Source organism: Brienomyrus brachyistius, chromosome 13, assembly GCF_023856365.1.
Source record: "Brienomyrus brachyistius isolate T26 chromosome 13, BBRACH_0.4, whole genome shotgun sequence".
In the NCBI taxonomy this organism is placed as follows: Eukaryota; Metazoa; Chordata; class Actinopteri; order Osteoglossiformes; family Mormyridae; genus Brienomyrus; species Brienomyrus brachyistius.
In genome coordinates, this window is record NC_064545.1 from 23,328,254 (window position 1) to 23,348,116 (window position 19,863).

General features: G+C 46.8%; 1 protein-coding gene across 1 annotated transcript in view; it reads right to left on the reverse strand.

Annotated features, from left to right (window-relative positions):
• LOC125706577 (AP-3 complex subunit beta-2-like) overlaps nt 1-19,863 on the reverse strand; it is a 34,667-nt gene that overhangs the window by 3,717 nt on the left and 11,087 nt on the right. Inside the window, 24 exon segments of the mRNA XM_048973311.1 lie at nt 378-475; nt 1,104-1,188; nt 1,831-2,062; nt 2,436-2,545; nt 2,864-2,936; nt 3,952-4,111; nt 4,275-4,470; nt 4,826-4,940; nt 6,790-6,849; nt 7,417-7,535; nt 8,879-9,065; nt 11,439-11,615; nt 12,139-12,248; nt 12,342-12,474; nt 12,564-12,626; nt 13,037-13,108; nt 13,441-13,495; nt 14,244-14,341; nt 14,467-14,640; nt 14,734-14,916; nt 15,786-15,852; nt 16,632-16,792; nt 18,448-18,543; nt 18,980-19,054. Of these exon segments, the coding sequence (XP_048829268.1) occupies nt 378-475; nt 1,104-1,188; nt 1,831-2,062; nt 2,436-2,545; nt 2,864-2,936; nt 3,952-4,111; nt 4,275-4,470; nt 4,826-4,940; nt 6,790-6,849; nt 7,417-7,535; nt 8,879-9,065; nt 11,439-11,615; nt 12,139-12,248; nt 12,342-12,474; nt 12,564-12,626; nt 13,037-13,108; nt 13,441-13,495; nt 14,244-14,341; nt 14,467-14,640; nt 14,734-14,916; nt 15,786-15,852; nt 16,632-16,792; nt 18,448-18,543; nt 18,980-19,054 (2,899 nt within the window).

A 19,863-nucleotide genomic window follows, 5' to 3' on the forward strand; every position in this document is an offset into this window, starting at 1 on the left:
TTAGGGCTCTCGGCCGTGCCGTTAACAATATAACATACCCATTCATAGCATTTCTGACATCACTGAAGTATTGGGTCAAGGTGAACCAACTGCTAGAAAACATCATCCAGTTTTCAAATAGATTTTTGAACAGACTTTGTAGCATAAAAGGGAATGAATGAAAGAATTGCTTTTAAGCCATTATGCACAGAAGGATTCTTGAGGCATGGCACTGTTAGTGATTTTGGGCTCCGGGAATGCATGTTGTATTGGGCTCCCAACCCAAACCATTCTAATTAAGTTCCGAATTTTTGGAACCGTCCTAGCGATGTCCCAGTTAGGTTGCAGGCCGGAGCCAGTTCGGCAGCGGATCTGTCCGCTGCGGCCACCTGCCTCACCTTGCCTTTTCTTGAAGTCGTGCTCTGTAATGAAGGACGGCATCAGCAGCTCTCCTACAGGGGGCTGGATTGACACGGAGAACTTCCTCGTGTTGGAGCTGGAGGAGGGAGCGGATAGGGTGGAAAACCATTGTGAAACTAGCCGTAGCTGCGAGGACCTCCCGAGACCCCACGATGCACTGCAGGTGAACTGAGGTGAGAAGGAAGCATGATTTTTTTTCCCCTGATTGTTACTTACAGTTGAACTGTTTTTAAGTATCCAGCCAAATGCCCCATATGTGCTACTGGCATACAATTACTTATATGACGATTGGCTTCTTTAGAGACTGCTGGTCACATGGTACAACATATGTGATCTAGAACATCCCATTGTCTGTTAGTAATTTGGCCCTGTTGAGTTCCCAGGCTTCAACGATTGGTAAAATGCTTCAAAACAATGGACATTGGGTCCAAACCGTCCAAATTCTGATGGTTTGTATTTTACTATAACGCACCATGGTTCCAAATAAATGTTTCAGCTTTATGCCTTTATGACAGTGATAATGTACAAGCTCATGGGAGTTTTACTTACGCAAAAATATTCTGCGGGCGAAAGGAAAATTAATTTGTTCCGAGAGATAACCAATCAGATTGTGTAGGACTACAGGAGGTGGCACAAACCAATCAGATGTCTTGGTCCAGTCTCCTACCAGTTGCTTGGACCAGCTGGAGTAGGCGTGCACTCACCAGAGCAGGAAGTTCGCTGCCTGGGTGGAGTCGCAGAAATCGATGCCCATCACCACGGTGACCGTCTTTCCGGGCTGCAGCACGTCTGAGGACGTCAGCATTGGACAAAAGGAAGAATCTGTCACCATAGCAACGAAATATGCGGAGAAGCAACAAAGCGATGGCTATACTGTGCACTGGAAAAGCGTCTCACTTATCAGGGCTTTTGTCACCACTGGGACGAAATGGGAACTTTGCTTTTTTTTCTTTTCTAATTCGCTGTCTGGAAGCTTGGGTTTCACTTTGTTGTGTATTTATACTTGAAACAGTATATCCCTCACAGTGAGCTTTCTGTTACCACTACACTGTAAAATAGCCAGTAAAGCCTTACAACTCAGACCTCTGTTCCACTGGTGCAATACCTGTATCGTTACAGCTGGAAAAGACCCATAAACAGACCCTTCCATGAATCTAAACAGATGCTGTAAATGGGCACATAACTCAAACCAGCACAGAGGAGATTGTGGGTTAGGACGTTGGGCCTGTAATTAAGAGGTTGCTGGTTTAAATCCCAGGGCTAGTAGAGTGATGTCACCATTGGGCCTGTGAGCAAGACCCTTAATTCCCAATTGTTCCAGAAGCTACCTGACCTGCTTTTCCAATTGTACATAATTTTGGATAAAAGCATCTGCTAAATAGATGAAATGTGATGCAGTATGGATGCTGAAGGCGAATGAGGCTGGCTGACCGATCTCGAGGAACTCCTTGATCCTCATGCCGGACTGCAGCCGGGGCTCCTCGATGTGTAGACACTGGGCCTCCACGTCCATGTTGTTGGTGAGCTGCAGCTGCACAGTGATCATGTGGGGGTCTGTCCCGAACGGCTGCCGGCTGAAGCAGTAGTCCACGGCCAGGCCCTCGCCCGAGAGCCGGTGCAGCAGGACGTGGGTCTTCAGTGAGTCCAGTGTGAGGCTTATGGTCTGTGGGTAGGGAGAGGGGCGTTACACGTGGCCTTTGTTATGTTCATGAACTTATCCCCATATGCCAAGATCTGTCTGTCATAACCCTCAACCTCCCCACAGATCCTAGGACATCGTAGCCAATACCTAGACCACAAATTACAGACCACCCCACCGTTACACATATATATGATACAGGGATACAAAAATGTCAATTTATTCTAGTCTTTTCTGCCATATTAGGAGTAATGTATCTTTAGATCCATTCTCAAAGCACTTATGTAAGTCGCTCTGGCTAAGGGCGTCTGCCAAATCCTGTAAATGTAAATGTAAATGTAGATCCAGTCATTTCCATTTTCAGTGTTTTCCAGATGGATATTTTCCAGTCACTTACAGGAGGGGGCAGCGCAGAGTCACTCAAGGAGAGACCTTCTAGATCTGCTACGAGGCTATTGGACTTATAGCTGTGGACAGGGCTGGACTGATTGGATGGTTTTGGGGCAACTGTAGGGAAAAGAGGGAAGAGAGTTACCCAAGGTTGTTATTATTATTATCGCTGCTGTTGTTGTTCTTGTTATTGATGCTGTTTTTATATAAAATGTACAGAATTCACCTATTCAAGCTGCAGCATAATTATTCAATCCTGTAGGTTTTGATGTGTCGTATCTGTAGCTCATGTACAGGGTGGTTATAAACTGCCATAAGTGAATAAATGTCCGGGAAATGTAAAGCTAATCAGACCCACTCTTCTTAGTAGGACTTGCACTCTCATTCCGGGTGAAGCAGCGGGTGTTTGATCTATTCCCGTTAGGTCTTACTCACAATCATCCAGATCGAGCAGAGACACTTGTTTCTCTTCTTGCTTAGGGTGTTCTGATACTTTGGAGGAGGTGGGCTGGTAAAAAGAAAAGAAATTAGTAGAAGTAGAAAAGACTGGAAGCTACTTGAATGAAGACAGACCCTGACTGTAATTACATGCCGGGTGAAGAACTTCTTCAAGGACTTAATGCCGGGTTTCTGAGAAGAGGCACTCAGAGTGACAAACAAATTTCGATCCTGTGATCTCGCTTGGAAACCATCCACGGGCGACATTCCCTGTCCTTGGCGTTTACATCAGAGCAGAACGTGGCTAGAAAATAAGACACTGAACTGGGAGGTGAATTCGACGCAAAACTTGCTTCACCGCTAACATCATGAGTACCTGCTCTCAGTGAGGTGTCCCGCAACACAGACCCAAGGTCTAATTCAAATGTGTGGATGTATTCATTTAAATGTAATTCATAGATTTGTTTCTTTCTGGCTTGAACACAGTTTTGCACATCCCACGCTTGCCAAAATAGTCGCGTCTCTGTTGGGTCTTTGAGCAAGGCCCTTAGCCCCCAAAATGCCCCAGGGGGCGCCAGATTTGAAGAAAAGTGCAATTCATCCACTTGGCCAGCTCTTGACGTATGTAAAAGCAACGTAAGTAAGTCTGGACTGATGCAAAAAGAAGATTTACAGAAGCGCCAATGCAAAAGGCAACATACATCTGTAAGTAAATTTATACTCTGTCCGTTCGTTTATTCAATATATGTTCTTTAGTATGTATTACTAATATATTTTTGGCTTATATATTTTTTGGCATAAGGCGTATTTAATGGTATGAGAAGGTAAATCCATCTTGTGGAAAATTTGATTTACATGAAGGTTTGTGGAACGGATTGCTTACGCTAGTTGAACATTTCTCCAGAGTTTGGTCCCACAGCCACCTGGTTACAGGTAACATAAGCACTTTGTAGCCGCGCTGTCCTTCTGAGTGTTCTGTCTGTGTGTTTAGTGTGTAAACTGTGTGCCAGCACATGCATTATACTGTGCAGTACATGAGCCCGTACGTGTGCGTCGTGTGAGGGTGTCCGTACAACGGCTCCCACCTTCACGGTCTTCTTGCTCTTGGCCTCTGTGTCTGACTCCTTGTCAGAGTCCGACCCGCTGCTCTCCGACGAGCTCTCCTCTAACTCGGACTCGGACTCGCTCTTTGGCTCCTTACTCTTCTTCTTAGCGGTCTTCCTCTCCTCTCTGTCGCTCTGTTCGCTGTAGGAGGTTATGGGGGTGGAGGAGAGAGCAGCACCTCACCATGATTAAACAGGATCTGTGACCAAAACACTTCCAGAAGCAGCAGCTGTGTAACCTAGGATACAACTGCAAGACCTTTTCTGGGACTTGAACTTGCTAGCACTTGGTGATAATTCCTCACCTCTCAGCGCTCTCTGGGGCAGCCTTCTTGGATTTCACCTTCTCCGGTTTTCTTTTGGACTTCTCCTCCACCTTCTTTTCTTCTTCCTCAGACCCTGATTCCCTCTCGCTCTCCTCACTCTCAGATCCAGAACCACTGTCCTCACTGTCACTACCACTCCTGCTGGCGGACTCTGACCCAGATCCCTTGCTGGATCCTGGATCCGGGGGGGGGGGGGGGGATACGAGGCAGGAGTGTTGGGTGAGGGACTTGTCTTCTGAGAACGCCAAGGTAGGTATTTCTGCATAGATTATCTGAGCAAATGTTTTGCGATTTAAAGCAGGATAATGGGAAATAGGAACCACCAGAACATTCAGTGTCAAGTACACAACATCCTTCTGAACCTAGTATAGCAACTTTGGGATGAATTAAATAAATACAAACGGTCGTTAAGGTCAAAGTTGCACTAACATGCCGTTAAATTATATTCATAAGCGCCTGCTGTCCCATGACTGCAGGAAGGATAATGAAATCCGCCAGGGTGTCATGGCAACACGGTCAATATCAGTTACCGCTGTTGGCTGACTCTGTGGGCCCATATTCTCCCTCGGAGTCCGAGTAGAACGCTCTCTCTGCCTTTTTCTCCTTCTTCTTTTTCTTTTCTGAAGTCTTACTCCAGTCTGGGGCCTACCAAAATTGTGACAAGACAGTCAGTCACATGAGGCCTCTGTGGCAAACATGGGGAGATGGAATGGATACAGAAGGTGGACTGGTCCAAGAAGTCCTGGACCCACCGCAGAACATGATAATGCTCTCCAAAATAGCTAGGTGGCAGGTGCATCATGGGAAAAAGGGGATGCCATCTTTGCTGAAAGTGTAACAACTTACAGAGATGTGTTCTGTCAAAGAGTTGCCCTTAAGATACCTACAACTGTAAGCATGATAAGTAGACTGGAGCTAGGAATTACTAAACCATTCAGAAAACTTTGTCGACTTCAGATTACTTGTGGAGTTTGCGGTGTGCAGTTTTACTTATACAAAAATGTTCTGAGGCCAGAATGAAAAATGATTGGTTCAGAGAGAAAACCAGTCAGATTGTAGAGGAAGTGGGTCCAAGCAACTAGAGGAGGTGGGGCCAAGACATCTGATTGGTTGGGCCCACCTCCTGTACAATCTGACTGGATATCTCTCTGAACCAATCATTTTTCATTCTGCCCTCAAAACATTCTTGTGTAAGTAAAACTCCCATGTGACTTCAAATAGTTGATTCCAGAATATATGTATTGCTATAAGTTTGGCTTGCCTCTTGGATGCATGAAATGAAAACGGACACTATGGTTTGCTGACTTCCTGTGGAGCACGGCACTGGTGCTACACTGGGCCAACAGAAACACAAGAGGCGAGCTCTACACCACCAGCTGAGTGTGACTTCGATTGTGAGCCATTCTAGCAGTGCAATAGGCTGGCAAACAGGAGGGAGACAACTGATAAAACTGGTAAAAGAAACATCTGGTTCGGGGTCATATTGTTAATTAGATACCCAGCACAAGGATGACAAGAGTAGGGCTGTCAGCACTGATATGGGGCCCAGAAGCTGCTGGGAGCATGACCACAGAACATGGTCAGCATACGAATGGCCACTCAATAGCTGACCCAACACAACAAAGGAACTGACAGTGAACCGACAGTGACCCGGCAATGTGGCGAGGGAGAGGTCCGAGCCTTGGGGGGGGAAAGGGGATCCAAAGCTCAAGGGATTCTACAAAGGTGGAAGTTTCAGTGTAATTACCAAGCCATCACACTCCACTGCACACAGAAGGTCAGACACCTGTCACAGCTACTGCTACCCCCAAGCCTGGAACAGACTAATGGCCAAATTTCTCAAGGTTTCACACCTTAAAATAAACTTTTTAATGTGCACCTGCAGTGATACGGACATTACACACACTTATTCCAATGAGGAGCATGAAAGAAAGTTTTAGATATTTTTATTAATCTAAAAGCTGCTATTTGTACTAATAACAAAAATATATACTTTCCATAAATTGCAACATTGAATTATAGTATGTTCTACTAGAAACCGTATCAGGTAGACTGAACTAGTTTCGGGAGTGGGGTGTGGTTCAGGCTGTTAGCATGCTGTGCCTAACAACAGGAGGTTGTTGGTTCAAATCCTGGGGTCAGTAGAGTGATTTCATCATTACACCTCTGAGTAAGGCCCTTACTGCTGGGACTAGTTAACCCTGGTTTGTCAAAATGTGTGCAGCTTTGAATAAAAGCATCTACTAAATAAATATATATTCAGGTTGTATCTTTTCATATTGCTCAGATAACCGAATTTCACCTGCAGCTTTCATTTTTAGGGGTTCAGGCAGGTTATTTTCCTGTTTTTCTCTAAAAGCCATAATTGTGGACTTGGGTGTGGAGATTAAAAGAGACCCAAACATCAGCTAATGAACAACCTCACTATTTGGGCACATTCTTGGGAAAGAAAAGACTTGGGCAAACACACTGCACTCCAGAAAGGGGGTGGCACCTCTCGCCATTCTCCTAGCAGGCCGATCCGCCCCTCGGTGTTCGAAATGGTTTCCTCTAGCTGTAGAGCAGGGTAAACAAAAAACAGTATCAATAGAGGGAGTGGGCGGGGTCTGTGAGACCCCGCCCCCACCCCTCAGCAAGATGCTGCGTAATGATGGGGTTACCAAGGCGACCAAAAACATTACGCCGGTTCCTTTAACGAGAGGGAGAAATGTAATAAACTAACTCTAGTGTGTTCAGTGAATTGTACTGTATGAAAAACTGTTTTAAAATAATTGGTGCACAACTTTGATTGGCTACCAGATGCATCGTTGAAAAATGAGATCAGGTTAGGTTGGAATTTGTGTAAGGGGACAGTTCAGGGTGGAATTCATCTCCACAGAATAGTGTCTCTCCACAGGTGAGAGGTTGATCTGTGTATTCATATCTTCCACCAGCAAACAGGCCAGATATACACCCAGAAAGAGAAACACGTCCACATTCCTACAGCAGACTGTGAAGACACAGGGCAGATGGTGCGCATAGCTTGAAGCTCATCAAACACCCCTCAAGAATAAATGTCTCTGACCCGTCTATCACCCCCTCCGTTCGATAATAATTGGCAACAATGCAGAGGGTCCCTCACCTCTACGTTGCGCACGGTTGGGTCTGGGGCCTCCTCCGGCCACTCGGGGAGCTCCTGGTAGCCGAAAGCTTTGGTGTTGAGCAGGTGGGAGAGAGAGCCTAGCTGGTACTGATCTCTATCTGCAGAATACATGGGGACAGAGCCAATCAGCTCACGTCGGAACAGCACAAGTGACATCTCGCAGCCTGTCACAGATAATCCTGGATAAACATACATTGCCCGGTTAAAAAAAAAGTTGCCATTTGAATTTTGTGTAGGACTGCATTTAGTTTTGACTATGGCATACATTTTTCATAGCATTGTTTCCACAAGTTTATGCAACATCTCTGCATTTAGTTTCATCCATATTTGCATCCATTTCTCACTGAGATCAAAGACTTTCAATGAGGCTAAGGTCAAGACCCTGTGGTGGAAAATTCATGTGTGAAAATGATCCCTAATGCTACTGAACCCCTCTTTGAGAATTCCAGCCTGGTGAATCTTGGCTTTCTTGCCATGGAATATGCCCATGACATCAGGAAAGATAAAGGCTTGTTTTCCCAACCCTTGTTAGTTAGTCTCACCTGCCCTGTGTTAGTCTTGTTACCCCTCTGTTCAGTTCCTCAGTGGTTCATTGTTTTGGTTGTATGCTTGTTTCCTGCCTACCTGCCTAGACCCATTTTATAGTTAGTCTTTGTTTATCTTCATTTACTTTTGACCCCTCGTGGTCCTTTTATTTTGTAGCGTTCTTAGTGTTTTCTGTTTTCGGTAATAAACCCCGTCTGTTCCCGTGAGACACAAGTGGGTCGTCCGCATTTCGGTTCCTGCCTGCACCGTGCCTTGTCCCAGTGCCAAACCCGCCCGGATCCGTGACAACTTCACTTTATTGCTGCATTATGTTGCTGAGCTGTAATAATGATCCAGTCATTGGCTTTTTAAGTATTTGTTGATTTAAATTCGAATGGCGACTTTTTTTTGTTTTGTTTTGGTTGGCCGGTGTATTTTCATCACGGTGGACTGACAGCGTGTGGACGGAATCCTGTCAGGAGCGAGTAGCCAGCCGCTGAGGAGGATGTGAGATATTGTGTGACCAGGTACAAAAAAAAAACCAAACACAACACAGTGGGCAGTACAGCCATTAAAGATGTGGTTTCAATTTGTATAATAAAATGTTAATAGTCCTAACATTAGCAGCATATTCTCAAGAGGCGCTGACTTAGCTGACTGCTGGCTCTTCTGGTGGGCTTCTGTGTGCCCCCCCCCCCCCCCCCAAGTTGAGCTCACCGTCCGAGTCAAAGTGAAATGATCTGGTGAAGCTTGTTTTGTGCTTAACATGGGCTTTGACCTGCACTGCTGCCCGAACAGCCACTTTCATCGCAAGTAGTGAAAGCGATACATCAGAATGTTCCAGAGCCAGGTGTGCCCAGGTGTGCCCAGGTGTGCCCAGGTGTGCCCAGGTGTGCCCGGCTTGGTCTGCTGGTACCTTTGAATGGAGAACTGAAGACGGGAGCAGGCTTCAGAGCCAGGAAGAGCTTCTTGGCATACTTGCTGAGGGCACCGCAATTCTCGGTGGGCACGACGAGCTGGCGAATGAAGCGGGCGCGGTCGCGGATGTCGTAGTTCTGGTCGTACTTGGCCAGGTTCAGTACATATTGCGTGAGGAGTTTCGTCTGGGGGGTCGGGAGGAAATAACAAGGGTATCAGGAGTCTGCACCAGAGGGTTTGTTCCACCAACATACAGTATCAATTAGCAAGGGGCGGGACTACAGAGACACTTATGTAAGAAATACAAATTGATAAAACGGGACCCTCGCCCCCCTCCCTCGTGTTAAAGTGCTACGCAGCTAGATTAGCAGCCTGGTTCAGAAGAGCTGATAGCACAGGATCGGGCCCCCGTCATGAACGTAGGGGAGCATTGGATAGGCTAAGACCTGCGCTTGGGATTCATTCATCCATTCATCCATTCATTCTATTGTGCCAAAAATATAGATGGAGCATATACAGGGGCGGGACCACAGCTGGCCTCAGCTGGAAGCTGACTGGTCCCCAGAGTGCCCCCTCCCCATCACTCACCGATTCAAAGCACATCACTGGCTAATGACAATGCTGGACCCCTTTTGTGAATCATCATCCCTCATATGCCCCCCATCATCATCTTAATAAATCCTTGAATCACCCCTGTCAGTGATTGACTCAGTGTTTTTAATGTAGTTTTACTGACACTTTGTTTATTGTAATAAAATTTTATATTATGCAAAATACCAAAGAAAATCCCCCCCCCCCCCCCCCAAAAAAAAAAGCTTCAGAATGTTTTTCTTAGACTGACTGGTAAAATCTGTGATGTCATTTCCTGTGTACTTTTCCCCATGAATACAAATTATATAATGTACGGACTAGACAACCCAGCACCTCTTAGGGAGCATTCCGAAGACAATAACACAACAAGACAAGCCTTCGGTTTGTTCTGCTCCCCACAACTCCTCCCAAAAATAACCAACAATAGCCCCTTGCAGAACCTCCTCTGATTTATGAGTCCAAACCGTCTATCAAAAGAGTTCGAAGAGTTTCCCCAATGGCGGCACAATCTGGGTTCAGCACCATGGACAGTGGCCGACACGACAGCTAGCAAGGCTGGACCGCCAAGTTTGTGGAGGCTTAGCAGTATTCATCCTGACACACCATACCACTGACTCTCAGCTGGTGGCACAACCCTCTGAGATCCGTGGCTAACTTTCCTGCCCTCAAAAATTAGATGGATGGACTTTTACAGCCAGTGTGTGAACACATCCTCTGCAAGCCTGATTCCTTTTTACGTTCCCTGAACATTCTGTCGTTACACTATCAGGTCATTGAGTATTCTTCATTAGTCTTGGATAGTCTTCTTGCTTTGTTAGAAGTTGTTGTGTAGCTTCTGCCCCGGTCCTGCTTACACTCATACCTGGGAATTCACTGGAAGCTCAACCTAGCTGCACTTATGCCTAGACAACTCTTTGACAGCATGTATGTTTGTGATGTGCTATTTATCTTAGATGTACACTGCTTTGGAGAAAAGCATCTGCTAGATATGTGAAAATAATCCGTAATGAACGTTTGTGGGGGCGGCATGGTGGTGCAGTGGTTAGCACTGTTGCCTCACACCTCTGGGACCCGGGTTCGAGTCTCCGCCTGGGTTACATGTGTGCAGAGTTTGCATGTTCTCCCCATGTCGTCGTGGGGTTTCCTCCGGGTACTCCGGTTTCCCCCCACAGTCCAAAAACATGCTGAGGCTAATTGGAGTTACTAAATTGCCCATAGGTGTGCATGTGTGAGTGAATGGTGTGTGAGTGTGCCCTGCGATGGGCTGGCCCCCCATCCTGGGTTGTTCCCTGCCTCGGGCCCATTGCTTCCGGGATAGGCTCCGGACCCCCCGCGACCCAGTAGGATAAGCGGTTTGGAAAATGGATGGATGGATGGATGAACGTTTGTAACAAATTGCTATATGAAACACATCAAACAAAATGCCATGGGATGTGAAAAAATGGGAAAACTCCTGGAATATGGATATATCAGCAGCAGATGTACAAAGTATGTGTTCGTCAGCTTTAATGATCAGGTATGGCAGCGACCGTAATCATGTGGTGCATTAGCTACCATCGCAATGAGGTAAAACTCAAAAGTGACACCTTTCGTCGTTCTGAGGGATATCCCTGACACAACTTTTCCTGATAACTGATCGAGAGGGTCCCATTGTTGTCAAAAATCTTCAAAAGCACAGGTCAGATCGCGAAGGCATAAGGACAATACTCAGGGAAGATACTTAGCATGTTGTCTTTGGTTTGCCGTGTTTTCTACTTCCTGTTATGTGCTGTCTATGTAAACAAAGTTTTCTATGAAGTTTTCTGTCAATTATATACTATTTAATTTACTGTTATGATAAAGGAATTTATAATGAGATAATTTACTATAATAATAGCTATATATGCATTTTACTTTATTTTAAAAATGGCAGCTGTTGTAAGGGGGACACCTTCCCAGTGCTTCCACGGTGACTGCAGCCTGGTCACCTGCTTGGAGTTGGTCACGTAGAGCTTAGCGGCCAAATTGAGGATCTGCAGCTTGACGATGTCGTCCTCGCTGGTGAAGGTCTTGGCCGTCTTTCTCAGCACATCCGGGGCAATCTTGGGCACGTGCTCGCAGTACTCGCCGATGAGCCACAGGATGCTGGCCCGCGCCATGGGCACCTGGGTAGACAGGAAGGGGCGGGGCTGTCACAGGAAGGGGCGGGGCTGTCACAGGAAGGGGCGGGGCTGTCACAGGAAGGGCTGTGGGAGGGACATGGTGAGGAGGAGAATGACTCCGACTAGGAGATAGTTTGGCGGACATGAACCATGGGGGTGGGGCATGTGGGGGGGGGGAGTTGGGGGATGCCTGTGACATTTTGAAGTACATACTAGAGCAACATCAAGCCATGCAAATGAGTAAAAATATAAACCATAAAAACTGTGATAAAATTAAACTAAAACCAAACATATAACCAAGCGATAAATCAGTAGTTTTACATTTTATTTATTTAGCAACATACACATTTTTTTTTTGAGAAAGCAGGGTCAAGACCCAATGCTAAAATTACACTGCTGACTCTGGGATATGAACCAATAACCTCCTGATTATTGACACAGCCTGCAAACCCAGAGAGGCACATGCTGTCCCTCGTCACACCTTTATTACCCAGGACAAGGCATTATGGGGAGAGGAGGGCTTGACCTGGATGTTGTCTGTGAGCTTCGCCATATGCTTGATGATGTCATTGTGATGCTCCGGCTGCATCTGAAGCAGCTTCTTGATGACCACCACTGACTCGGCCACCACCAGCTCTACAGCAGATACACCAGTGGCGAGTGTGTTACACAATGAGGCAGAAACAGCTTCACAGCTTCACAGCTTCCAGCTGGGGGCACGGGGCTCACCATCACGGTTGGACATCAGCTGCACCAGGCCATTCAGACAGGGTTCCCGGACCTCGCCGATGTTGGTGGCACAGCGGCCGATCGCCTGGATGCTGGCGGCCACAAAGTCCTTGTCCATGCTTGTGATGTATGCCTAGGAATCCAGACGAGGCATATTAACTCCCATGCATTGCTTCGTGGGACAGGCGTTCGTAAAGGAAGGGGCAGGTGTTTCTGCGTTACCTGAAATTCCCTCAGGATTACCGAGATGTTTGTCTCATTCGCCAAATTAGTCAACACTTCCAGCTGCAGAGAGACCAAAAGAGGCTTCAGCTGAAATGCAGATACAATGATTTTCCAACCCACCAGCGATTAATCCTGTTTGAACATCTCTCCTGTGATGTGGCACTTTGCATTCTCTTGGGTCCCGTTTGTATGATCACTCATGTTGGATTAAATTTACAGCCTTTTTTGCCAATGATAGCAGTGTCTTTACTTCTTTATATAAATTGTATCATGCTTGTTGTTTTTAACAAATGTAGTTATTGGAATGTGGCAAAAATATTGTAGGACAGTCATACCCGGGACTGGAATATTCAGAATTCACAAAAGAGAATTTAAATCTGGATTGTAAATAGATATACAACTAATATATATGCAATGAAATAAAAGACTTTAAAAGCTAATCATCATTATAAAACTGCTTTGATGGTGACCTTCAAGATTTTGATCTGAGTGGGATCCGTTGACCGGATGTAGAAGCTCTTGAGATAAGGTTCAAACATCCCCTGCAAAAGAAACAATTCTGAACAAAACTGAGCGGAGGGGAAATCACTGTCCAGAACATTCCATTCTGCTCCTCTTAGCAACTTCAGTGGCACACGCTTAGCATGTCAAAGTCAAAGTCGAGTTTATTTGCATAGCACATTTTCATACCCAAAGGTCATTCACATAACCTTACAGAGAGACCAGGCAAGGATGCTAGCTGCTAGAGGGGTTAAAGCCAGACTTATTTTCCAGAAACACGTTAGCTGACAGCAGATGATTTAGCCCTCTGAGCTTAAACAGCTTTATTATCTCAACAGTGCTTCCTCCTGAAGATACCCATCTGGCCACTCACCTTTCGCTTGATGGTCATGGTCGCCACGTTCTGCAGCACTACAAACTGCACTTCGCTGTGGGACAGGGAAGCATGGTGAATGCAGTCATTCTGCTCATTCTGTTCACGTGGAAATGCTGCTCTGATAAGTACCTCAACATGCCATTACAAAGGGTGGAGGCATTGGAGGAATTACTACAATACTATAGATACATTAAATAAATGTAATTAAAATACATTTAATATTCTTAGAATGCATTATATCAATGATACCGTTATAGGAGTCCTCCTACCCCTTATGAGACCATAACTCTCTATCCCTGTGGGCTGACCTGAGAGTCCTCCTACACCTTATGAGTCCATGACTCTATCCCCATGGATTGACCTGTGAGTCCTCCTACCCCTTATGAGTCCATGACTCTCCAGTCCCCGTGGACTGACCTGAGAGTCCTCCTACCCCTTATGAGTCCATGACTCTCTATCCCCATGGATTGACCTGTGAGTCCTCCTACCCCTTATGAGTCCATGACTCTCCAGTCCCCGTGGACTGACCCGTGAGTCCTCCTACCCCTTATGAGTCCATGACTCTCCTATTCCACTGGGCTGACCTGGGAGTCCTCCTACCCCTTATGAGTCCATGACTCTCCAGTCCCCGTGGACTGACTTGAGAGTCCTCCCTCCCACTCGTGAGATCATGACTCTCCAGTCCCTGTGGATTGACCTCTGAGCCTTTATATAACCATGACTCTCTTATTCCACTGGGCTGACCTGGGAGTACTCCTACCCTTCATGAGACCATGATTCTACAGTCCATGTGGGCTGACCTGTGACTCCTCAGGAGACGCACCAGGGCCTTGGCAATGACGACCACCTCGGCTTTGGGAGCCAGGTGGAAGTACAGCTGGGCCACAGACATCACCACCTAGGGGTAGATGGAGACTGATTTCTTGCCCTTAGCTACTGAAACAAGCTTAAACAAACTCAATGTCGTTTATGACCCTAAGACATGGCCAACACTGGTCCTGATTTATATGTCCTGGCACTCACAGCTGCATTACGGCTCTGCAGTAAGGGTTTGGTGTTGCGCAGAAGCAGCCTGTGGTCGGGGTCCATCACATGGGCCTTCTGGTCAGATTCTTCATTCTCTCCCTTATTATCTTTGCCGTCCTCCTCATCGGAGGCATAGAATACCTTCTCATCAGTCTCCTCCATCAGGGTGTCCTGCAGGGACATGGTGGGGGAGAGGAGATCCACAGCGTCTCACAAAGGATTTGGAAAGGAGCCATTAGAATGAAGCGGACAGTGGAGACTCACGTTGGCATTGGGGTTGAGGAATTGCGTGCGGGAGTAGCGGGTGAGCATGTTGATGATGACCACTTGGCCCCACTCCTCCACGTCGACCAGCAGGTTGCACAGCTTGCGAAAGTTCTTGTGGATGAGGTCGATGCGGTCGGGGCAGACCTCCTCGAAGGCCATCACCACGCTACCCGCCACCAGCTGTGGGGGGGTAGGAGGGAAGGGAGGGGGGGTGCTCTCAGGCCAGATGCGGAAGGATCTGCTTGAAAGTCCGTGTTTTATTGGAGATTACAGATACCGAGAGGTATGGTTTGGAACACAGAGACACAGGACCTGCGTGAACAATGTCCCAATGGCCTATTCAACATATACATGTAGTGCTTACACATGTAAATTCTAACAAATGCATTCCATAGACTCACTGCACTACTTTATGTCTGTGTCTCATGGCACTGTGACTTTATGGCACACTATTTATTTATGGATATTTATGATTATTGTTTAATGTTTATTGTTAAATATTTTCTCTCTTCGTGCTTATATGCAGTTTCACAGTCTTGGAGCTGGCCGAAGAAACATTTCACTGCTGTCCCAGGCATCAGGGGGCACGAGGCTGGGTACACCCTGAATGGGATGCCAGTCCATCACAGGGATTAGGCTGGGGGCAACCAGGAAGGGATGCCAGCCCATTAAGGTCGTGAGACCAAGTACACCTTAGATGGGATGCCATTACAGGGTAGATGCAGTAATACAGTGCAGGAAATTTGAATGCACTAATTTGCCTACCACTTCGAGTTTGTCAGTGGTAGGAGAACCCCAAAATATGAGGAGAACTGCACACACAGAGCAGAGACAGGATATGAACGTCCAACTCCAGAGGTGCGAGAGCATCCTGCCCACTGAGCCAGAGTGCAATTAGACATATTAGCAATTTAATTAGAGACTTGGCTTCCTCGGGATGCAGATATGGAATAATTACGTTGGCAGTGAGCTGAGGCAGCCGCTCCATGAGAGTAATGAAGCGATGAGAGACCGGAGTAATAAACAGCACTGTCGGGTGCAGCACTCACTGTCGTTTTGTCAGCGAGCAGCTTCTCGATGACCTCGATCAACTGCTCCTTCAGGTCCGGGTCCAAGCTGCGGGCAAAACCAGAGATGCAGATGTGAGGTGCTAATGTTCCATCATACAAACGGCTATGCTTTGTGTGTGATGTGGCTGGACTTCACAAGGAATCTTACTTCTGCGACTCTAGGACTATCTGTGGTGAGACAGCATGTAAAGGGACTCTCTGAAAGGACTCTCTGAAAGGACTCTCTGAAGGGACTCTCTGCTGTAATTTTCTTGGGTAGCACCTTATAGTGGGCAGATTATCTGCATTGGGACTGTGTTAGGAGTCCTGGCTGGGAATCTTTAACATTTATCTCAAGCCTGTGGATTCATGGGGTGATAGCAAAGCACTGTGGATGTGAAGGCTATTATTCCAGAGCTCAATCCTTATGGGAAGTAGGGCTCTGGCAGGGAAGGGGGGGCTGCTGTGTCTGGGATTAGAAGGCTGCCGGTTCAAATTCCTGGGTTGGGGGGTGTTAGGTGACCACTATGCCCTTGAGGAATGCCCTTAACTTCCAGTTGCTCCAGGAACTGCCTGATCCTGCTTTCTCAACATGTATATTACGTGTATTGTATATCTGGGGAGTAAAACCATGCAGGACCTCGGATCATTCTAGGAACTTTTGAACTGGGAGGCATATGAGGGGCCGTAATTCATACAGATGGGTAAACCTGATCATTAGCCAATGACATACTTTGAACCAGTGAGTGACAGGCGAGAAGGCGTTCCGAGGACCAATCAGCTTTCAGCTGGCGTCTGTAGCCATGTGGCCCTGTCCCTGTATACACCCCCCTGTAGGGGCCATACCTATAAAGCTTGGGGATAGCGTGGGCAGCCGTCTTGCGCACGTAGGGCGACATGTCAGACGCGGCCTCCTTGATGGCCAGCATCATGATGGGAACGATGATGGTGACCCGGACACTGGAGAGGACTCGCAGGGCGCTGGCCCGGATCAGCTGGTTGGGGTCCTAGGAGAGCCAATGACACTACTGAACATTATGATTGTGGACTGTGTGACGCACTGCTGGATCTGAACACTAATGCCCACAGGTTTCCAGTATTTGGTTGATCTGATGGTTCAACAGTACAACAGTCAGAAGGATAAACATATACAGGAGGCACTAATCTGCAGACCTAGAAAGATATTGTGCTTCATGTCCATCAGCCAATAAGATGATTTGTAATTAGCGGTACTGAATTGTAATACATCACAGCCTTTGCAACCAGCAGTGTCATATGGTGTCCAGAGATGGCGCTGTCAGCATGCTAACCTGTTCCTCGTACACTGGTCTGTTTGTGTGGTGTGTTATTTTGCACACATTTACACTTAGTGTTTAAAAAACACAAAAATATGGTGGTGGGAGGAATACACAAACCACGAGAGAGACTTTGCTTCTCACAACCAGGAGTTTCAGCCAGAATCATCCATTAAATCCTTTGGAGGACTGAATAAGATCAACTGAATTGGATAATCTAAGGCAATAGGAGAGGAAAATTGTTTAATTTCCTCAGAATCTGTAAAATCTGAGTACAGAGCTGCATCTACAAATTCCGGCTGAGCAGTAAGAGGCAATTATCTACAGACACCAGGGTCTCCTGATAGCTTCCTCTGAGGTATCATTCATTTCTCCACTGTTTTGCTTTTCCATTTTGCTGAGCAACTTCAGCCATCTGGTTTCTGGATGATCCACTATTTCAGATACATCCATCCATTTTCTGGAGCCAGAAAATGCCCTATTCAAGGCTGCAGGGGGTCCCAAGCCTATGGGCCCAAGGAAGGGAACAACCCAGGATGGGACATCAACCCCATCACAGGGGACACACATTCACCATCCACACCTATGGACAATATGACAACGCCAGTCAGCCTCAGCCTGATTTTGGAACGTGGGGGAAAGTGGAGTGCCTGGAGGACATCAGTCAACGACACAGGGAGAGCCTGCAAACTCCTCACACAGACCCCACGTTGAGGCTCGAACCCAGATCCCACAGGTGTAAGACAACAATGCTAAGCACTGCACCACCCTGTCACCCTTTCAGACACAAGTGACTGAAATCACTATTTTTTGCCGTGTGTTTCACTAATTTGAATCATGGATGCTTGGTGTTGCCTGTGACCAGCCAAACCTGTATGGAGCAGGAGCGAAGCCCTGGGTTACCTCCTGGACATCCCCAAGCCCAACTGATTCACCTTCTGTACCCATCTGCTCAGCAAGGTGGGGAATTCGGCTCCCTACCCTTAGTTGGCTGACCTATCATCTCCTCCCTGTCCATAACTGAGCTGCCAGGGACCACAGAGAGCTAGCTGGGCGTCACTGGTCCGATTTCCAGGCACCGAGGGTATCGGGAGGTCACAGCACAGAGGGGACAGCTGTAGAAGTGCTAGCAGGATCTATGGGGCAGTGAAGGTGAAGGATGCCGTGCCAGAATGCTGAGTGGCATCTGCTCCTTACATTTACATAGAGATGATATGCAAGGTTCCAGAACCAGTGACCTTTTCCCACAATTCTTTGCGAGTGTTGTTGGAATCAAAGCAGGAACTTAGTATCCCTTATGATACGACTTTGATATTAGGTACACAGCACTGGCAAGAGAGGTTTGGTGCAGAGGTCCTGAACCTGACCTTTAATCCCCTCTGGAAGGTAGAGATGGATAGCAGAGCCAGGTCCTGCTTCTCCTCAGCGTAGCGAACAAGGTACACGTACACCAGTTTCTTCACCTGCAGGGTAAAGGTATTTTAGCGACATGCAAGTATATGCAGAAGCACTACTGTGATAAATGTATGACACTGTGTCTGTGTATGAACCGTAACATTGTGGGTGTGGTCTACGATCTGCTGGCTAACCCAGACCTGCTTGGACTCCCAAGATGCCCTGATAGATCTGACCCTGTCCACAGCTTACACCCATGCCTGGGGCAAATGGGACCCCCAGAGGTTTTTTTCCTCCTTACTCTGGAGTATTTGGTTCTTCTCTTCCGTTGTCTACTGGCTTTTTCATGTGTCATTTTGTATAAATGATATAGTAATGGATTGCCACACGCCATTGTCAAGTGCCTTGGGGCAACAGAGTTGTGAAAGGTGCCACGTAACAGTAACCTGATTGCATTATGCGCATGACCACGGAGAAATGCGTCCCTTTGGAATGGAAGCTCACCTCGATGTTCTTGCAGGCCACGTTCTTCACCACTGCAGGGAACAGGTCGGAGGCGTTCTTGCCCCTGGACATCATCTGTGACACGACATCATCGCCGAGTCATCACCTCGTCTATTGATATGGCTGCATATTTTTCTGAAAGATTTCTTGGAGGTTTTTACAACATGGCTCATTCTCACGCTTCTCTAATCCTCGTGATCCTTCGTGCATGAAAATTGTTTTTTAAGCACTATGACACCTGCAGGCTTAAAAATGAACTGCAACACAGGCCAACGGTCCCAGGCAACAAACCGGAATCCAGCTGCGAAAATGACCTCAGCCCACACCATCATCTAAGACGAATGAGCATGTTTATGTGTGGATATCGTCAGAGTTGCCCATCCTTTAATTGACAGGTAGATCATGGTCAAAAAAGTATGTGAGGTTTAATAATAAAATGAACAACTATTAATTATTAATATTATTTATCAGAGATGGTTCAAGTGGATTAAAAAGTGGAGGCTTTGCGTGATATTAATACAATGAAAGAAACACATCCCATTGGGGGATAAATGGGACCCCCTCCCTTTGACAAAAAATGGTCTCCTCCACCTCGATGATGTGCGGATGGAAAAAGGCTTGCAGTGGTATGTTCTTTCCACCTATCTCCCTCTATCTTGTGAATAATTTAGACCCAAGAATCTTACAGCCAAACTCTGAAACTGACACTGCTGATGAATATTTAGCACCCCTGCCGCACCCTTTCTTTCGCTTACATCGCTCCTTTTTGATTGGCTGCCGCAGAGCCCCGCCCCTTCAGGTACATTGTACTACACCACATATCTTCTTGTTGTGGGTTTACTTTGAGATGCCCGTGGCCAGTTGTGAATGTCTTGGTCAGCAGA